The sequence below is a fragment of the Antechinus flavipes genome, chromosome 3 (assembly GCF_016432865.1).
Source record: "Antechinus flavipes isolate AdamAnt ecotype Samford, QLD, Australia chromosome 3, AdamAnt_v2, whole genome shotgun sequence".
In the NCBI taxonomy this organism is placed as follows: Eukaryota; Metazoa; Chordata; class Mammalia; order Dasyuromorphia; family Dasyuridae; genus Antechinus; species Antechinus flavipes.
In genome coordinates this window covers 148,981,190-148,997,082 of record NC_067400.1, presented here as the reverse complement: position 1 = coordinate 148,997,082, position 15,893 = coordinate 148,981,190, and the positions used below count along the sequence as shown (strand labels likewise).

The 15,893-nt window shown below is 33.1% G+C and overlaps 2 protein-coding genes across 2 annotated transcripts in view; one reads left to right on the top strand and one right to left on the bottom strand.

The window, feature by feature from the left end:
* The window catches only part of UGGT2 (UDP-glucose glycoprotein glucosyltransferase 2), a 206,028-nt gene extending 202,245 nt beyond the window's left edge, over positions 1-3,783 (top strand). Inside the window, exon 39 of the mRNA XM_051984021.1 lies at positions 2,954-3,783. Within this exon, the coding sequence (XP_051839981.1) occupies positions 2,954-2,976 (23 nt within the window). The 3' untranslated portion in view covers positions 2,977-3,783. The remainder of the gene's footprint in view (positions 1-2,953) is intronic.
* A 7,543-nt stretch (positions 3,784-11,326) lies between these two features.
* The window catches only part of DNAJC3 (DnaJ heat shock protein family (Hsp40) member C3), a 78,585-nt gene continuing 74,018 nt past the window's right edge, over positions 11,327-15,893 (bottom strand). The window contains exon 10 of the mRNA XM_051990544.1: positions 11,327-15,485. Within this exon, the coding sequence (XP_051846504.1) occupies positions 15,328-15,485 (158 nt within the window). The 3' untranslated portion in view covers positions 11,327-15,327. The remainder of the gene's footprint in view (positions 15,486-15,893) is intronic.

Below are 15,893 nucleotides of genomic sequence, written 5' to 3'. Positions count from 1 at the left end.
TGGATGCTATGCCATCTGGTACTTACTTAATATTTATATTTCATCATACATGGTGACTTTTAGTACGATATAGTGTCCCTATTTATTCTTTTTAATTCTATTTTTGCTTTGTCTGAGATCATGATTTCTATCCTTGCCCTTCATCTGAAGCATTATAGATTCTGCTCCAACCCCTTATTTTAACTACTTTTGTGTATCTTCAAGTGTTTCTTGTAAAACATATATTGTTGTATTCTGATTTCTAATCCATTCTGTTAGCTGCTTCCATTTTATAGGTGAATTTTGATTATATATTGCATTTTCCTCTCATCCTATTTTCTTCTGTGTATTCTTTTAACATTTTTTATCCTGTCTCTCCTCAAAAATTTGTTTTGCTTCTGACCACTGCCTTCTTTTAACCCTCCCTCCTTTTCATCATCCCCTAGAATTTTTTCTTATTCCTTCCCAGATGGGTAAGATAGATTTCTGTGCATAGTTGAATACACACACACACACACACACACACACACACACACACACACACACACATCCTTCTTTGAACCAACGCAAATGAGTGATGTATATACTCCTCTCTTTGAACCAACGTGAATGAGAGTGAACTTTTAAGTATTGCCCATGCCCTTCTCCACTATAAAACTTTTCTTTAAGTGCCTCTTCTCTATGAAATAATTTCTCTCATTTCTCCTTTCCCTCCTCTCAGTGCATCCCTCTTTTTCACTCAATACATTTTTTTGAATCATCCCAACATAATTGACTCACTTCCATGCCTTCTATGTAGAGACCTTCTAACTATCCTAATAATGATAAAGTTTTTAAGAATTATGTGTATCATCTTCCCATAAATAATTTAACCTTATTTTTCATATTTATGCATTTTTATGCTTCTCTTGGTTTATTTTTGAAAGTCAAATTTTTCTATTCAGCTGTAATCTTTTTATTAGAAATACCTGACAGTCCCATATTTCACTAAATATCCATTTTTCCCCCTGAAGGAAAATACTATATATTTTCTCTGGTAGATTATCCTAATTGTAATTGTAGCTCTTTTACTTTCAGAAACATTATATTCTAAAACCTTCATTTGTGTCTTGATTTTCTATCCTTAATTTTCTGGAGGCAATCTGTGATCTGTGAATTCTTTTTTTTTTTTTTTTTTCTGAAGCAATTGGGGTTAAATGACTTGCCCAGGGTCACACAGCTAGGAACTCTTAAAGAGACCAGATTTGAACTCAGGTCCTCCCAACTTCAAGGCTGGTGCTCTATCCACTGTGCCACCTAGCTGCCCCAATTTGTGAATTCTTTTGATTGGGATTTCATTTTCTATGTCAGAAGTTCTGGGAAGTTCTCTTCTACCATTTCCTTCTTTATGATGTTAAAAGTTTTTTTATCCTGTTATGTTCTTCTGGGAGATTTCTGATCCTTAGGTTGTTTCTATACATCCTGTCTTCAAGATTTTTATGTCTTGCTTGAATAATGAATATATTTTCTTGTTTTTATTTTTCTTCTCTTCAAGGTTGTTCTTTACTTCTATGTATTAGTACTGCCAATCCATCATTCTCGTTTCTTTGATGATGCTTGCCATTACAGATTCCAAGTTTTTCTGTGTTGCATATTATTTTGCTATTCACAATTATACTCTAATAATTCTCATTTCTCTCTTAAACCACATTTTGTTTTCAGATTACCAAATTTCTTGGGTCCTCTGTATTATCAAGTTTTGGAATCATTTTCCTTTATAGTATTTATTCAAAACCTCCTGAATTCATTTACTAGATAGAAACCACATTTCTATTTCTTACTGTTTGTCCTATTAATTTATTCATTTATGTTCAAGGTTTTTTCCATTTCCTCCTTTTTTCTTGTCACTCACTCTTCTTGACTCCCTCCCCTCTTAATTGTGGTTTCTTTGTGGGACAGAGCTCAAAGCCATCTCAAATTCCTTCCACATGGGGCAGTGGTTTACTAGCTTAGTGCTCTGCCCCAGTTAAGCTCAGGTTTCATGGAGTGCTACAGCTCCCCATATGCATTTCATAGCTTTACAATGCTATTATGTCCAGTTTGCAAACCCATTCACCAAATACACTCTCCATTTCCTTCTTGATTCCTTGGTAAAACAGACTACAGACTAGGTCCACATTACACTATGTCCTTTGCATTTCTTTTCTGGTTATCAATTATTCCCTGCAACCTAAAATTATTATCACTGGGAAACTTTCAAGTAAAATCATGCTGATGGGTCCACTATAAATTTGCTACATAATCTCAAGCCCTCACTACAGAAGAAGCAGTCTTTTTATAATTACCCAATCGAATCACTCTGCTCACCACAATGGCTATTTCAAACCTTTTCATCCACAAAGACTACATCTACTCCTCATTGTCTCAATTAAGGATTTCTATTCATACTTCTCTGAAAAAACTGAAGCCATTTAAAGAGAGCTCCCTTTCCTCCTTTACATTACGTATCACTCAGATGTCTTCATACATTACCTCCTTTCCAATCTGTCACTCATGAATAAGTGGCCCTTCTTGCCAAGGCAAATCTCTCTAAATGAAATCTCATCTCATCCTATCTTTTCCAGAAGAATGCCCTATCATCCTCACCTTCAGTTGTTCCCTCTGCTGCCTGCTAACATTATTTCATCCTTCCTTTCATGGCTAACGCCTTTGAGAAAATCCTCTAGACTTAATACCTCCACTTCTCTTGACTTCTGCACCTTATGTGACCTTGAGCAAGTCACTTCTAAGTCTGTTTTGTCACCTGTAAAATAAAAGGATTGAATTAAAAGGGCTTAAGTAATTTCTTCCATGACAGATTTTCCAGTGAATCAAACTGTATTAAAAGGAAAGCAAATCTTTTGTTTCCAGCCTTTTTGCCACCTTCAGTTCTCAGGGATTATTTCATCTGGTAAAGCTACAAATACTAAAACAAATTCTCCTTTCTCTTTTGCAGTTTTCACTCGAGATGAACTCTAGCATCTATGAAAGAAGCCATGATACTGAAAACCGAAATCTGCCATAATATGGAATAAAGAATGACAACACTGCAGAGGCTGTGCTTTGAATCTTTTACTGGAGTTCAGTTAAACATTCTTCAATTTTAAAAAATGATTATTTAAAACTCACATGTAACATGTTAAGTAAACAATTTCTTTTAAAAAGAGGTAAACCGTTTTTGTTCTACTGAATTTTCAAAGCTAGCTTATCAGTTTATCTCGGTTTCATGCCAAGTTTCAGCAGTTTTATTGGATTGTAAATGTGTGTCTGGAAATAAAACTGATACTCCAAATTGGCTATTTCTGATAGCATTCACACAAAAGGCTGTGCATATTTGAAGTATCTAATCCAGATTTGTTCATGAACAAAATGTAACTGATATTGGAGAAATATATTTCTATATTTTTCTTTTCACCTGCTACTAATAGAAATAGAACTTATTAGTAACTTTGTTCAACCATTCAAAAAAATTACCATTTGAAAAAATGAATCTCTTTTTATATTTTAATAATTATTTTACAATGTAAGTAATGTTGCTTTGTAATCAGCTATTTTGGTATGTTTAGTCATGTGATCTGTAATCAGTTATTTTGAGTAAATGGAATTATATGATGTTATTTTTAAGTAACATTTCCTTTCTGATGTGTATTTATAAAGTGGCACTCATGGGCATGAAAAATGAATCTTATTTATTGTTCATGAAAAAAGGTTAAACCAGTATGGCAAACTATTATTACAAAAAAAGATAATTTAAAATAAATATGACCTAAATTAAGAACATAAAAATGAATAGCTTGTTTCCTTATTTTTCATTTTTAAATGGATTAATAGAAAATAAAATAGTATTCAAAGATAAAATAGGTTAGTAAGATTGTTAAATGCTCACTGATCACATCAGAAATATTAAGTGCTTACTACATGGAAGCATTTTATAATTCAAACTATCCTAATGCATTGCAAATTACATATTAAAACATATCTGTCAGGATTAGTTTGACAATAAATATACTTCTGAAGGAACAATAATTTGGATGGCTTCCTCAGAGACGAAGATTAATATGAATGAATTGATTTTCCTCATAAATTAAACTTATTCACTGAACTTACATTTAGGGAAACATTTTATAAAGTCCTATGCTAAATATCAGCAAAGACTAAACTTTACTAACAATTTTTGTGGGAAATAAATTCAAAATATTTTCCCTACATATGTAGCCAAGAAGTTTTTCTTTCTCTTTACAAGAATATAATTTTCTTTAAAAATGCTTCACATCAGACTTCCTTTAAATAATAAATCAGCGTGAACAATTTTGCAGTGTAACATATAATTTCAATATATGACATTCCTATAAAGCTAGCTTATGTCTTTAACATGAAATCTCAATAGTTATTGTATGAATTACAATAACTTGTTTTGCAAACTAGACAACTTGCTAAATTAGTACATAGCCAATTGTTTTGCATTCCTGAAAAAGATGGTTTATAATCCAAATTATTTTCATATTATTGCTGAACATTGCAATATACTCAAAGCCAAAAACTACCCTCTCACATGTGAGTGACTAAGCCTTGCTTTGAGAGGACTAGAATCAAAAACAAAACAAATAGTAGTTCCAAGTACATGAGATCCAGGTAACATCATGTTTCTCCCTGCTAATTTCAGAATATATTTTTGAAAGGCTTATTGGTTAGTGAAGGGTTTTATCTAAAAATAAGCATAAGATAAAAATGGAATGCACTAATAGGAAAACTGCAATGTCGTAAATTCCTAGATTAAGTATAGGTGAAATAATCTGCTTTCTTGCCATAATTTGTTTTTAGCAGAAAAAGTGCTGTCATTTATTCCTTCAGAGATGGAAGAAATACTAGCATTCCCATGCTCTTAAAACTTTTTGTTCCAATGTGTATCTCCAAAGAAGTCCTACAAATGAACTTTTGATCAGATCACGGACCCTATGTATCTGCCTCTTTACTCCTTTGGTCCTCTGTTACTATTTTTCTTGTTTCTTTATCCAAGATGTTATCTAACCTGATAGTGAAAATCCTTTAGATAAGAAGTTTCTCCTACCTCTTAGGATAGATGCATTATATATAATATATTTTAGTTTGGTTTAAAGCTTTAAAGCTCTATCTATTCAGAGAAATGATCAATTCAACAGAAGAAAAAAAAAAGGTACCAATCACGTACAGGGCATCAGGCCAGTTGCTATCTATACAAAAGCCAAAAACAAGTGATGGACTCAATATGCAGAATGAAACATATTTGTATCCATGGCCAATATGAGAAAAATTTTTTGCTTGACTATATTTATTAAAAGGATTTTTTTTTTGAGGGGGGTTTGGATGGAGAGGTAAGAAAGATAAAGGAAGGCTAGAAAATAAATGCTTATTAATCAAAAAAAAAGTTTAATTCTTATGCAGAACTCAAAATCTTAATGGAGCTAATTAGCTTCTTGTTCATACCTTCTCAAATGTTCATTTCTTTTCCCCTTAAAGGCATAAGCAATTATAATCAAGGATAAAATTCCTTTTCTCTAAATTCACAAATCACCTCAGGTTTCATCTGGAAATTAGAAAACTGGACCTGGTTTAATTTAACTTAGATTCAACACATTAGAGAAAATAAAGATTGGGTTCCTAAGGCTTCTAATCAAACCAGTAGTTATCAGGCCCAAGTTCTTTTTAAAATTAGGGGCTTGGGAGGACCAACCATTTGAGGATTCTAATTATGTGATACCAAAAGTTTATATAAAACTGACTGCAAAATCTCTGATGAGCACATTAAGGGCATAAAGAGAATCCAATTTTATCCTGAAATTTCTAAGCTCTTTAAGAACAGGAATAATGAACTGTCCCAAATACGACTTGGTTCAGCACTCCATACATATATAAATATATGTGATAATAATTCCACTACCATAGAGAAAAATATAATGATTTTAGTTTGGTTTAAAGCCTTAAAGCTCTATCTATTCAGAGAAATGATCAATTCAACAGAAGAAAAAAAAAGGTACCAATCACGTACAGGGCATCAGGCCAGTTGCTATCTATACAAAAGCCAAAAACAACTAATCCCAGAAGCACATAAATATAATCTAAGGATGACACTTTAATCTGAAGGATATCAGAAAACGGCTCCATGAAGCTAGCCCTAGTGCTGAGACTTGAAGCTACTGCTTCTAAATGATGAAAAGAAGCAGAATATTGACTTGGGAGAACGCATCAGTCAGTCAGTTGGTCTGGAACATAGAGAGTTTCAGTGCTGTAAATCTGAAGTCAGAATGAATATAATTCAAAATCCTTTCCCTGCAGCAAGTCCTCAGGTACTTGAATCTCAAAAGTTTCTCAAAGAAAAATGTAAACTCCTTATTACACTTCTTTATAGTCCCAAAGCCTTTGTCTTTTGAGAATACATTACCTGAGGGTGGAGCCAAAATGGCACAATGATGGGAGCAAGGTGGTTCTCACAAACTCCTCCAAAGAGATCTAGAAAATGCAGACAAAAAGCTGATAGGGAAATCCAGTATAAGTTATCATTTATCCAGCCCAGCTGGAAACAGAGAGGAAGGTCTGCCATGTATAGCCAGCTATCTGCCACGGATACCATGAGCCTGCCAGTTACTCCAACACCCAGGAAGAGAATCCGCACCAGGGCAAGAGCTCCAAACTGGAACACTCTGTGTTCACATTATGTGTAACTCGGCAGCTTTTCACCCAATACCCACTTAGAAATCACAGATTCAAGTGGAGCAAGAAGGGGAGCTGTAAAACAGGATAGCATTCACCATAGGAAGGCCCTGGGCTAGGTACTGAGTAAGATTCAAAAGTTAGCCGCAGAAACTTGCCTCAAACTCTACTTCAGAGCAAGGTCTTATTTCTAGCCTCTATCCCAGCTGGCAGGGGATAGGCAGGAATCCTAAACCAAAGAAGAACCCTTCCAATTGGCTGCTAAGAATCGAGTCCAACAGCAGACTACTCTTACACAGACTCAAAAAACTCAGGAGTTCAGACAGTGGGGGTAGTAATAAGGATGGAAGTGAAAAAAGAGGTGGAGAGATGTTCTGGATCAGACCACTTAGGAAGTGCTGAAAGCTTTCAAGTTTCCAGTATGTTCCTGAGTTACTGAAATAACATCTCAATACCTCAAGAAAGGAACAACAGAACTAGGCCAGACCTTCCCTCTAGATGTGCAGCAGACCTTAGCACTAATCAAGTTCAAAGTCAGGAATTAAGTAGGAAAAATAGGCAAAAAAGGACCATTACCACCCCCACTACTCCCAAAATGGGCTATTATGGGGGAAGCAATGCTCAAGACACACACAGAGGAAATGAATCCAAAATATCTACAAGAAATGCCTTAGGGGGAAAAAAAAAAAACACTACTTGGATACCAATAAGTAAGATGAGATGGAGCAAGTTTTAAAATGTTTTTATAACTTCTGCTCAAGATTTTGACAAAGATCAAGTGTCAAAATGTTTTTATAAATGAGAAAGTAGATCTTGGGTGACCAAAATAATTAAAAAAAAAAAAGACAATACATAACCATTTAAAGTGAGATGACTGGACAGTTTTGGCCTAGAAGATTCACAAATCATTCAAGGTATTTGATTTGTGATTAGATTAAAAATATTGCCCATCAGAAAAGGCTAACTTTATGTTTCCACACTTAAATTCAAAATGTTCTTCACTTTAGAATGGAAAAAACTGAAGTCCAAAGAAACCTAATGGCTTTTCCACAAATAATCAAAGTCCAAGGATATTGCAGGTTATGTCCCAATGAGACTTTGTGGCTAAATTCCTGCTAAAGCTTGAAAGAAAAAAAAAAAAACTCGCTAGATAGGAATTCATATAGATTTAGTAGCAAAAAAATTTTTTTTTTTTTTTTTTTTTTTTTACAATGGAGGTCTTCAACATAATAACCTTAGAAGAATCAACAGATTTACTGAACATTCTGCCAAAAGGAAGGACAGGGCCTCTGAAGCTAAATGGGCTCCAGGAAACATGACTCAAAAGGAAAAGGAGACATTTTAAGACAGGCAACACTATATCCAAACTTAAAAGATGGCAGGGAGTTCTAAGGATGTAATTTAGAAATGGCATGTCTCCCTATATTTCATTTCTAATATAATGTAGCTATGGACAGAAATGTTTTAAGCTAGTTTATTAAAATGGTTTATTCTTAATCATCTTATTTGTTGGTATCTGTTCCTTACCTCTGCCTGAGAAATCCTAAAGCCCACTTTTCAGTAAAGCAAGAGAAAATTGAGTTAAGAAAAAATCAAGACTCAATATACATGAAATGTCTAGTTCTAAAAGGCATATGATTTGGAAATTACTAGTTCCCATCAAATTAATAGCAAATGGTCATAATGACAGCAAAGAATTGTAGCTGATTAAAAGAAGACATTCAGCATGACTAAATAAACCATTTTTACTATAAATGTCTTATATGGAGGACTCATTCCTCCTTGGAACTCAACAATCAAAATGTAATTAGGAAATATTAACAAAGTGACAATATGACAATGTTAATATGTAGTTTTCCAAGTCAATATTTAGTTTAGAGTGGCCCTGTTTCTATTTAACATCAAGTTATCTACTTAACATCAAGTAAATTGTCAATAATAACTGATACCAAAGAGAAGAAAAAGTTGAATGTTTTAAATGTTTAAGCAAGCAATTTTTTAAGAAACCAGTTCAACTTTTGGATCAAACAAAAATATACTCTGAAGCAGCTTAGAAGGAAAACTATAAAAATTGTGATAGCAACCTTTATGGAAAAAGAATAGCATTTGTTTAAGTACTTACTATGTGCTAAGCACTATTTAGAGATCTCAGTTGTTCTACAAAAGTTTTTTTTTTTTTAATAAAACACAAACACTAAAAATATTCAGAAAGTTCCAGAAAAATTATTCCTTCTTGTTCACATCAAATTAGGAATTTGGGATAATCCATGCATACTTAATAAGCTATGTATGTTTTCACAAACTCCAGAGATATGTCAAAAATCTGTTAGGAAAAATTCTGCTTGAAAAAGGCCAATATTTTCTACTAGGACTTTTTCATAATTGTAGAAAACTTAATAAGATATTATTCCAAAGTGGTCTACTGGTCTATATGCTCAAGTGGTCTATATATTTACATTGCTTCCTCAAAGTTCTCCACATTAAATAATATAAAACATTTGCACTATAATAATCCTGTTTATGACTTGACATTCCTCAGCTTTCCATTTGCTGTTTGAAATAGCATTTCCCTAGTCATAAGACCTGCCTAGAAGCACTAATAAAATATGAACTGCTCAGAGAGAGGAATGAAACAAAAAGAACATCTTTTTAATACTAAAGCAAAAAATATTTGTGTCTTTTCTTTTTGTTTGTGTGCACAAAACAACCATCAAGGGATTAAAAAACTGGAAGTTGTTTTTATTGCTTAAAGGGCTTTTTAAGTGAATTGTTAACAAAAGCACATTTCAATGAACACAAATATACAAGACAGTGTAAAGTGAGTACACTGACATCCTAGGAAGAAGCATATTGTACAATGTCCAAATCAGAAATGAAATGTTTGGGAAGTATTGATGACTTTAAAGGGGCCTTTCATAATCAAGAGAATTTCTTCCACTAAGGAAAACATATAAAGTTCATTTAAAAGAACCATTTCCAAGGTTCTCTAATGAGAAATCCACAACTATTATAAGCATGCAGAGGACAGTTTTTCCTGCCACTTTTCCAGTTCACCCTTCTGCCTCACTTAAATCCAATTCATGCATATGTCAAGATGTAGCCCTTGTGAAATTATAGGACATTCTCAAGGACGAAGGATGAACAACAATTAATACTTGCTTATGAGATCTAGTAAAAAGAGCTCTGGAATTGGAATCCAAGGACTTACGTTGGTCCAAATCACAGCTCAGCAGTTTATTGGATGTTTACCCTTGACCTTGGGCAAGTAAAAACTGACACTATGGGCCTTAGTTTCCCAATAAATAAAATGGAGGAATGGAGTAGATCATTTCTCAATTACCTTTAGTTCTACATCCTATCATCAGGAAGAACAGGGCTGTCACCCAAACCAGGTAAGTCTGTTGTGGTCCATGTGGTAGCATGACTGGAGTTATTTCCTTAGCAATAACAAAAACTTCTCCTTTTTAATTTCCTTGTTTATTAAATTGATAGGTAACTGGTGTGATTAACCCCCCAGAGAGTAGGAATTCTTGCATAAATTCAACAAGTTCTCTTAAGCACCTGTAAATGGAGGAGGGTGGGGAGCTTCTAGTAAAGAAAAAAACAAACTCATTTGATTTATTGTATTTCTGCTTAACCTATAACTTTCAAGTATAGTTTTGGCTAATTTTGGTTAAGGCAAATCAAAAGGTTTGTTTAGTTTAGTAAAAGAACCTAGTGTAAGATTTACTTGTGAAATTAATACAGTGCTAATCAATTTTGAATGGCTAGAATTCTGAATAGCCCAGTACTGGGACATTTCCCATCTCTCTCCATTTCAACTCCAGTTAAAAGAATCCCATTGAAACATCTGAATCATTTTTCCTTTTGTGATTTTTCTTCATTTTTTCCTGCCCCACCTTTATTTGACTACTAAGATCATCACGGATAGCTTATATATAACTTTTTACTAAGAAAACTGAAATTCAGAAAAATCAACTTACTTGCTCATGATGAAAAATCCTTACTCTAAAATCTGTTGCTCTTTTCAATATATTATAATGCCTTCAGTTTGCTTATCCACAAAATGGGAATTGACAATTTACTATGAAGGCTCCTCAGATATCATGGTAATGTTGCATTCAATATAAAAGCAGTTCTATCATTAATATGGAGCACCTTTATAGTACTAAAGACTTCAAGTTTTAATTTAATTCATTTCTTTTTTTAGTTAACTTTTTCTTGTAGGATAAAATTTCAGCTTTTAGATTTTAATATAAATATGCTAATTTGAAGATTATTTCTTTTAAGAGCTACAAACAATGCCATTTAAATGTTTCAGATCTTAAAACATCTACATTAAGAACCAAATTGTAAAGTCCGTATGTGACAACCTTTTGACTGGGAGCTCCTGAAATGGACTGAATACTTTTTGTGAGATTATTTACACAATACATTCCAGCTCCTGGTTCGCTTGGGGGCAGGGGAGGTGTTGCTTTGATTTCATTTTTTCCTTTACACTTATTTATGGCAAGCTTCCTTTTCTCAAAATGCCAATCTGAAGTGAATTCAAATATAGAAAATAAATTATAACATTCTCTCTTATGTTCTCATGACCACAACTATTTTTATAGCAATCATAAAAGGAAAAAAAATGCACATATCACCATAAATATCTTTATTAAATGTGAAAATACACTGGCATAAAAATAGTACCCACATTGGTAGACATGTCTGAGACCCAGTTCATTACGTTTTAGGTTCCTTTCCTTTTTTTATATAAAACATTCAAAAATTTAAGATGCTTATATTAAATTAGTCATCTCACTCAAATAGCTGAACTATAGCTTTAGGGTAGGAGTAGTATCTAACTTACAGTAAGAAAGATGACCAGTTTTTAACCTCTGCCAATCTTTCTCAACCTGCAGAGGTTGACAAATGTAGATAAACAAAGGCAACAAAATTTTGTTACTCCAGAGCCACGCAGTGGCTAATTTATCTTAAATCAGACAGCAAGCAAGAGATCTCTGCAACAAGACTGAGTTACCCTACCTACTATCATCCTGTTTAAAATGTAGTAAATTTCTTGCCACTAACAAGTAGTGATTAACAGGAATGATCTGTGATTTAGAGTAAAATTGTATTAGTCATTGAAGAATTACAATTGCCTTCCTCCTTCCTTTCTGAATGTTAAAAAGGAAACTATAGTCAATAAGGCTATACAGATTTATTTTACAACTATTCTTTTGACATATTGGTCAAATCTTTTTGCAAGGCAAAATAAATGGTGTACTCTCACAATAAGGCAAAAACTTGACCAATTAATTCTCTGGGTGAAAATTATCACTTCTCACCATAAATAAAACGATATCACTGTATGCATTATGATTCTAAGAAGTATCTTTAAATTACCTTTTTTTTTTTTTTTTTAAGGAGTGGGGCAATATTTTTTCTTTCAAGTGATGTGGGCAGTTTTAGATTTCATTGTCAGAGACCTAAAGTTTCCCAAATGTTTTCATACTGACATGAAAAAGCTAGATTAATACTGATCTGACATAGAAAACTGTCATTTTTAAAAGTCAAACTGATAATTGGCTAATTTTATTATATAATTCACTCAGCAGAGGCTGCTCAAATTGCTTGGTTTTCATTTATTTGTGGTAAAAAGCACAAACTCCTGTACATACTTTCAGACTTCTCATTGAGTTTTTAAACTCTCCTTAAGATCACTTTTGCCTTATGTACAGAGTAGTATATTTAATACTTTTTTGCCATGGGTAATTCCCATTAGGCCAGCTTTACTACAATGGAATAAACCAGTGACTTTTTAAAGGGAATTCACTAATGAAAAATGGGTAATTTCAGAAAAGAACACAATAGAGTTAAGGATAGTATATCCTTCCGTGTGACTTGCTGCATATTTTTTACTGAAAGATCTACAAATGCTTTGTGCCTTGTGACCAAAAGCAGTATATTGGAAAAAAGTGTGCAAGAGCAGCAGTCACTGAAGAAAGGTATCAAAATAAACTTTCACCATTTTAATTCTTCCCATTATACAGTGTGGCTTCCTACAGGTAGACAGACAAATTATTGTTCTATCCCTTACTACATAAATGTTTCTATACCATTTTTTGCAAACATTATGGTCTCTCCAAACAGGAAGAACCTCCTTGCATTAAGTAGGCAAGAGTTAAGAGACATAGATTTCCTACTATCTTCCTTAAGTAGCAAAAGAACCCAATAACAATCCAGACATTTCATTTCCTCTTTAATGGAATTGGCACTGCAATATATAGCTTTACTTTCTTTTGGATGAATTAAAGCAGTCAAGCATTTTTAATCTATAATTATGGTGCTTCTGAAGGAAAACAGACTATCGAGCATACTGCTCACCTCTTAGCAGAGTTACTGACTTCAGACTATGTAATCATAGTTATTCTGAGAGGTGAAAACTCAGGTATGAAGTCTGAAGTTGGATGCTAGATCAAAAACAAATACTCTAAAGAACAATCCAATCCATGACCATCACAAACACTCTTTCGATTCTCATATCCTGATAATTTCAGTATTTTTTAAATGATAGGCTTGTGGGGCTTAATGAATTTCTATCTGGGATTTTGAAGATCCTTACTACTGCAGGGCTATCAGTTGTGTAGTACTCTTCTTGGTGTGATGTTAAGGAAAATTTGTGATTAAAAGATCAGATTCAAAAATAATTTCTGTAGGTAACAGAATTAGTTCCAGCTGTACAACTGCTTAATTGGGATTTTCCAAAGAGTTAAACAATACAGCTTAAATTATACATTTGCTATTATAGTGGATTGAACTTCAAGACATATAAAACAAATGAAAACTGAAAATCAATGAAAAATTTTCTTTTCAATGCTTTACATTTATGGAGAGAAAATTAGACATCACAGTATCAGCTAACATTTTTTACAAAGTGTTTTCTCAACTCATCTACATGGTTATATCCAACATGTTTTAAAACAAAATCTTACTTCTATAGGCAAATTGATATTTATGAATAAAATTTTGTGCTTGGCTAATCCTGGCATCAGTATAGTCAAATTAATTACCTTCTCAATTGATTAGATCTCTTGATTCTCTAATAATTTTAAATAACATGTTACTAAAAGTATTCCCCCAAAACTCAGAGCTCTACAAAAACTTCATTGGGAGCAGTTAATAACTATTAACTAAATCTATTATCTTAGATTTTAAATGCAGCACTAACATTTCCTTAAAAGGTACAATGTCCTTGATTAGAGCTCTATTCAAGAGATCAATTCCTATTTTTAACATGGGAAAAAACCCTCTATATATTAAGCCTGAATAGCTATAACTATTCAGTAATTATCTCATAGAAATAGAACATGTGACCTATCAGGAGAGAAATATCACTGTTACAGAGAAATGATAGTGGAAACAGGGGTAGAGTTCAGCAAGTTGAGGCACCTTTTTCTAGGGGGATACAAAAAGATTGTGGAAGACTCTATAAAATCCCAGGAGCTTGAAATCAGATTGGTACTTTTAGTAAAAGTGAACATCTGATTTTGAACTCAGAATTAAGCAAAACAGGATCCTATGAACCACTAAAAGTCCACATTTTCAAGTCTAGCTCCAAGGAATAGGACGATTACTCTAACAGAGCCACCACAATAAAGGATATTGAAATACTGCATTTAAAGGCCTATATATCCTGGAAAAATAACTTTAAGTTTCAAGACCAATTCTTGGTCTTGAAAATTCCTCAAGGCAGGTAAGAATTCATTACTAACAATTTTCCCCCTGCTTGTATAGAAACAACATTTGCTTAAGAAATTTTCAACATTTGAAAATAACTTTTTACAAAAACAACATATCTTTTTAGTCTTAAATGAAAATGCTCCCGGGGTTTCAGGATAATTATGCAGTTCTGAGGAATTCTCATTCAGCTATCCAAAAAAAAAAAAAAAAAGCAAATAAAATGTGCTTTCTAACTCCAATCAATAGTCCAAATCCAGTTGCTATTTGGTAATGTTTTCTAAATGAGGGATTTTTCACTTCTTCATTTGTGATCACATATAAGAAATGTCATTAAAATGATTATAGTATTAAGGAAGTTCAGATAGTAACAAAACATTTGAAAATATTAGAAAGCAATAACTATTCTATTTGTTTAAAATCCCAGTCTAGCAGTCTATGCTTCAGAAAACCAAGTTACAGTTTAGAATTTGGTCTTATTAATCTTTCACTTTAAGAATACTGAAACATGGCCCAGTCTTCTGAGAATGACAGCTTCTTTTTTGGCTTATGTATGCTTATAGATGCACCATATGTAGGAAGTGACATACCACACAAGGATCTGACAGGAGGAAGGATTTGCATTTACTCCAATGCAGAAAAATATAAAAAATATATTACTGCTTATACAAGAGAGTCTGCCCCAGACTTGGCTGCTCCATATGGGCACTGAACCACATACCATTACTCATTATCCCACCCCCAGCCAACAAGAGTTTAAAATGGACAGGAAAAGATTATTCCTATTAAACAATTCTTTGGTTATGGACAACAAAGATTTGAAATATTTCATTAGGGTCCTGAAACTGGAACAAGGTTTGTTTTCTAATTTTAAAAAAAGTTAGGAGGAGGAACAGTAGCAGAAAAATGTTGTTGGTTTTAATTAAAGTGGAATTTAAATCGAAATGGTCCGCCTGAGCTGAAGGGGTTAAAGCCTTGCCATGAATTCCAACTTCTATGGAAACTGTTGCCACCACCTCCTTGTTGACTCTCTGCATCCAAGGGATCTTCTCCTTCATCAAACTTTTTTCTCATTTCTAGGGGGAAAAAGAAAAAAATCAAAAAATAAATTTATTTAATTATTAAATAGATTCTTATTGATTAAAGATGGAGGAAATCACTTTTAAATGTTATAAGCAATTGTGCCTGACATTTATGATGTGTATTTCACATTTTATAAATAATAGTATTATAATGAGCAATGCATAATACTGCTTCCATTTCAGCTCACAAAAGGAAACATCTTTACACATTTATTCTATCTTAAAGATACAGACGAACCCATTTTTCCTGTGACACTTAATAAGTTCTCTGAGATAAAAAACAAACAGAATGATCTTATAGGGAAGCAAAAACAAAACCTGAAAAGCAGAATTTCAAATGCAACAGTTTTTCTAATCAATTCTAATACCTGAATGATTCTGCAATAATGCATGCATATATCC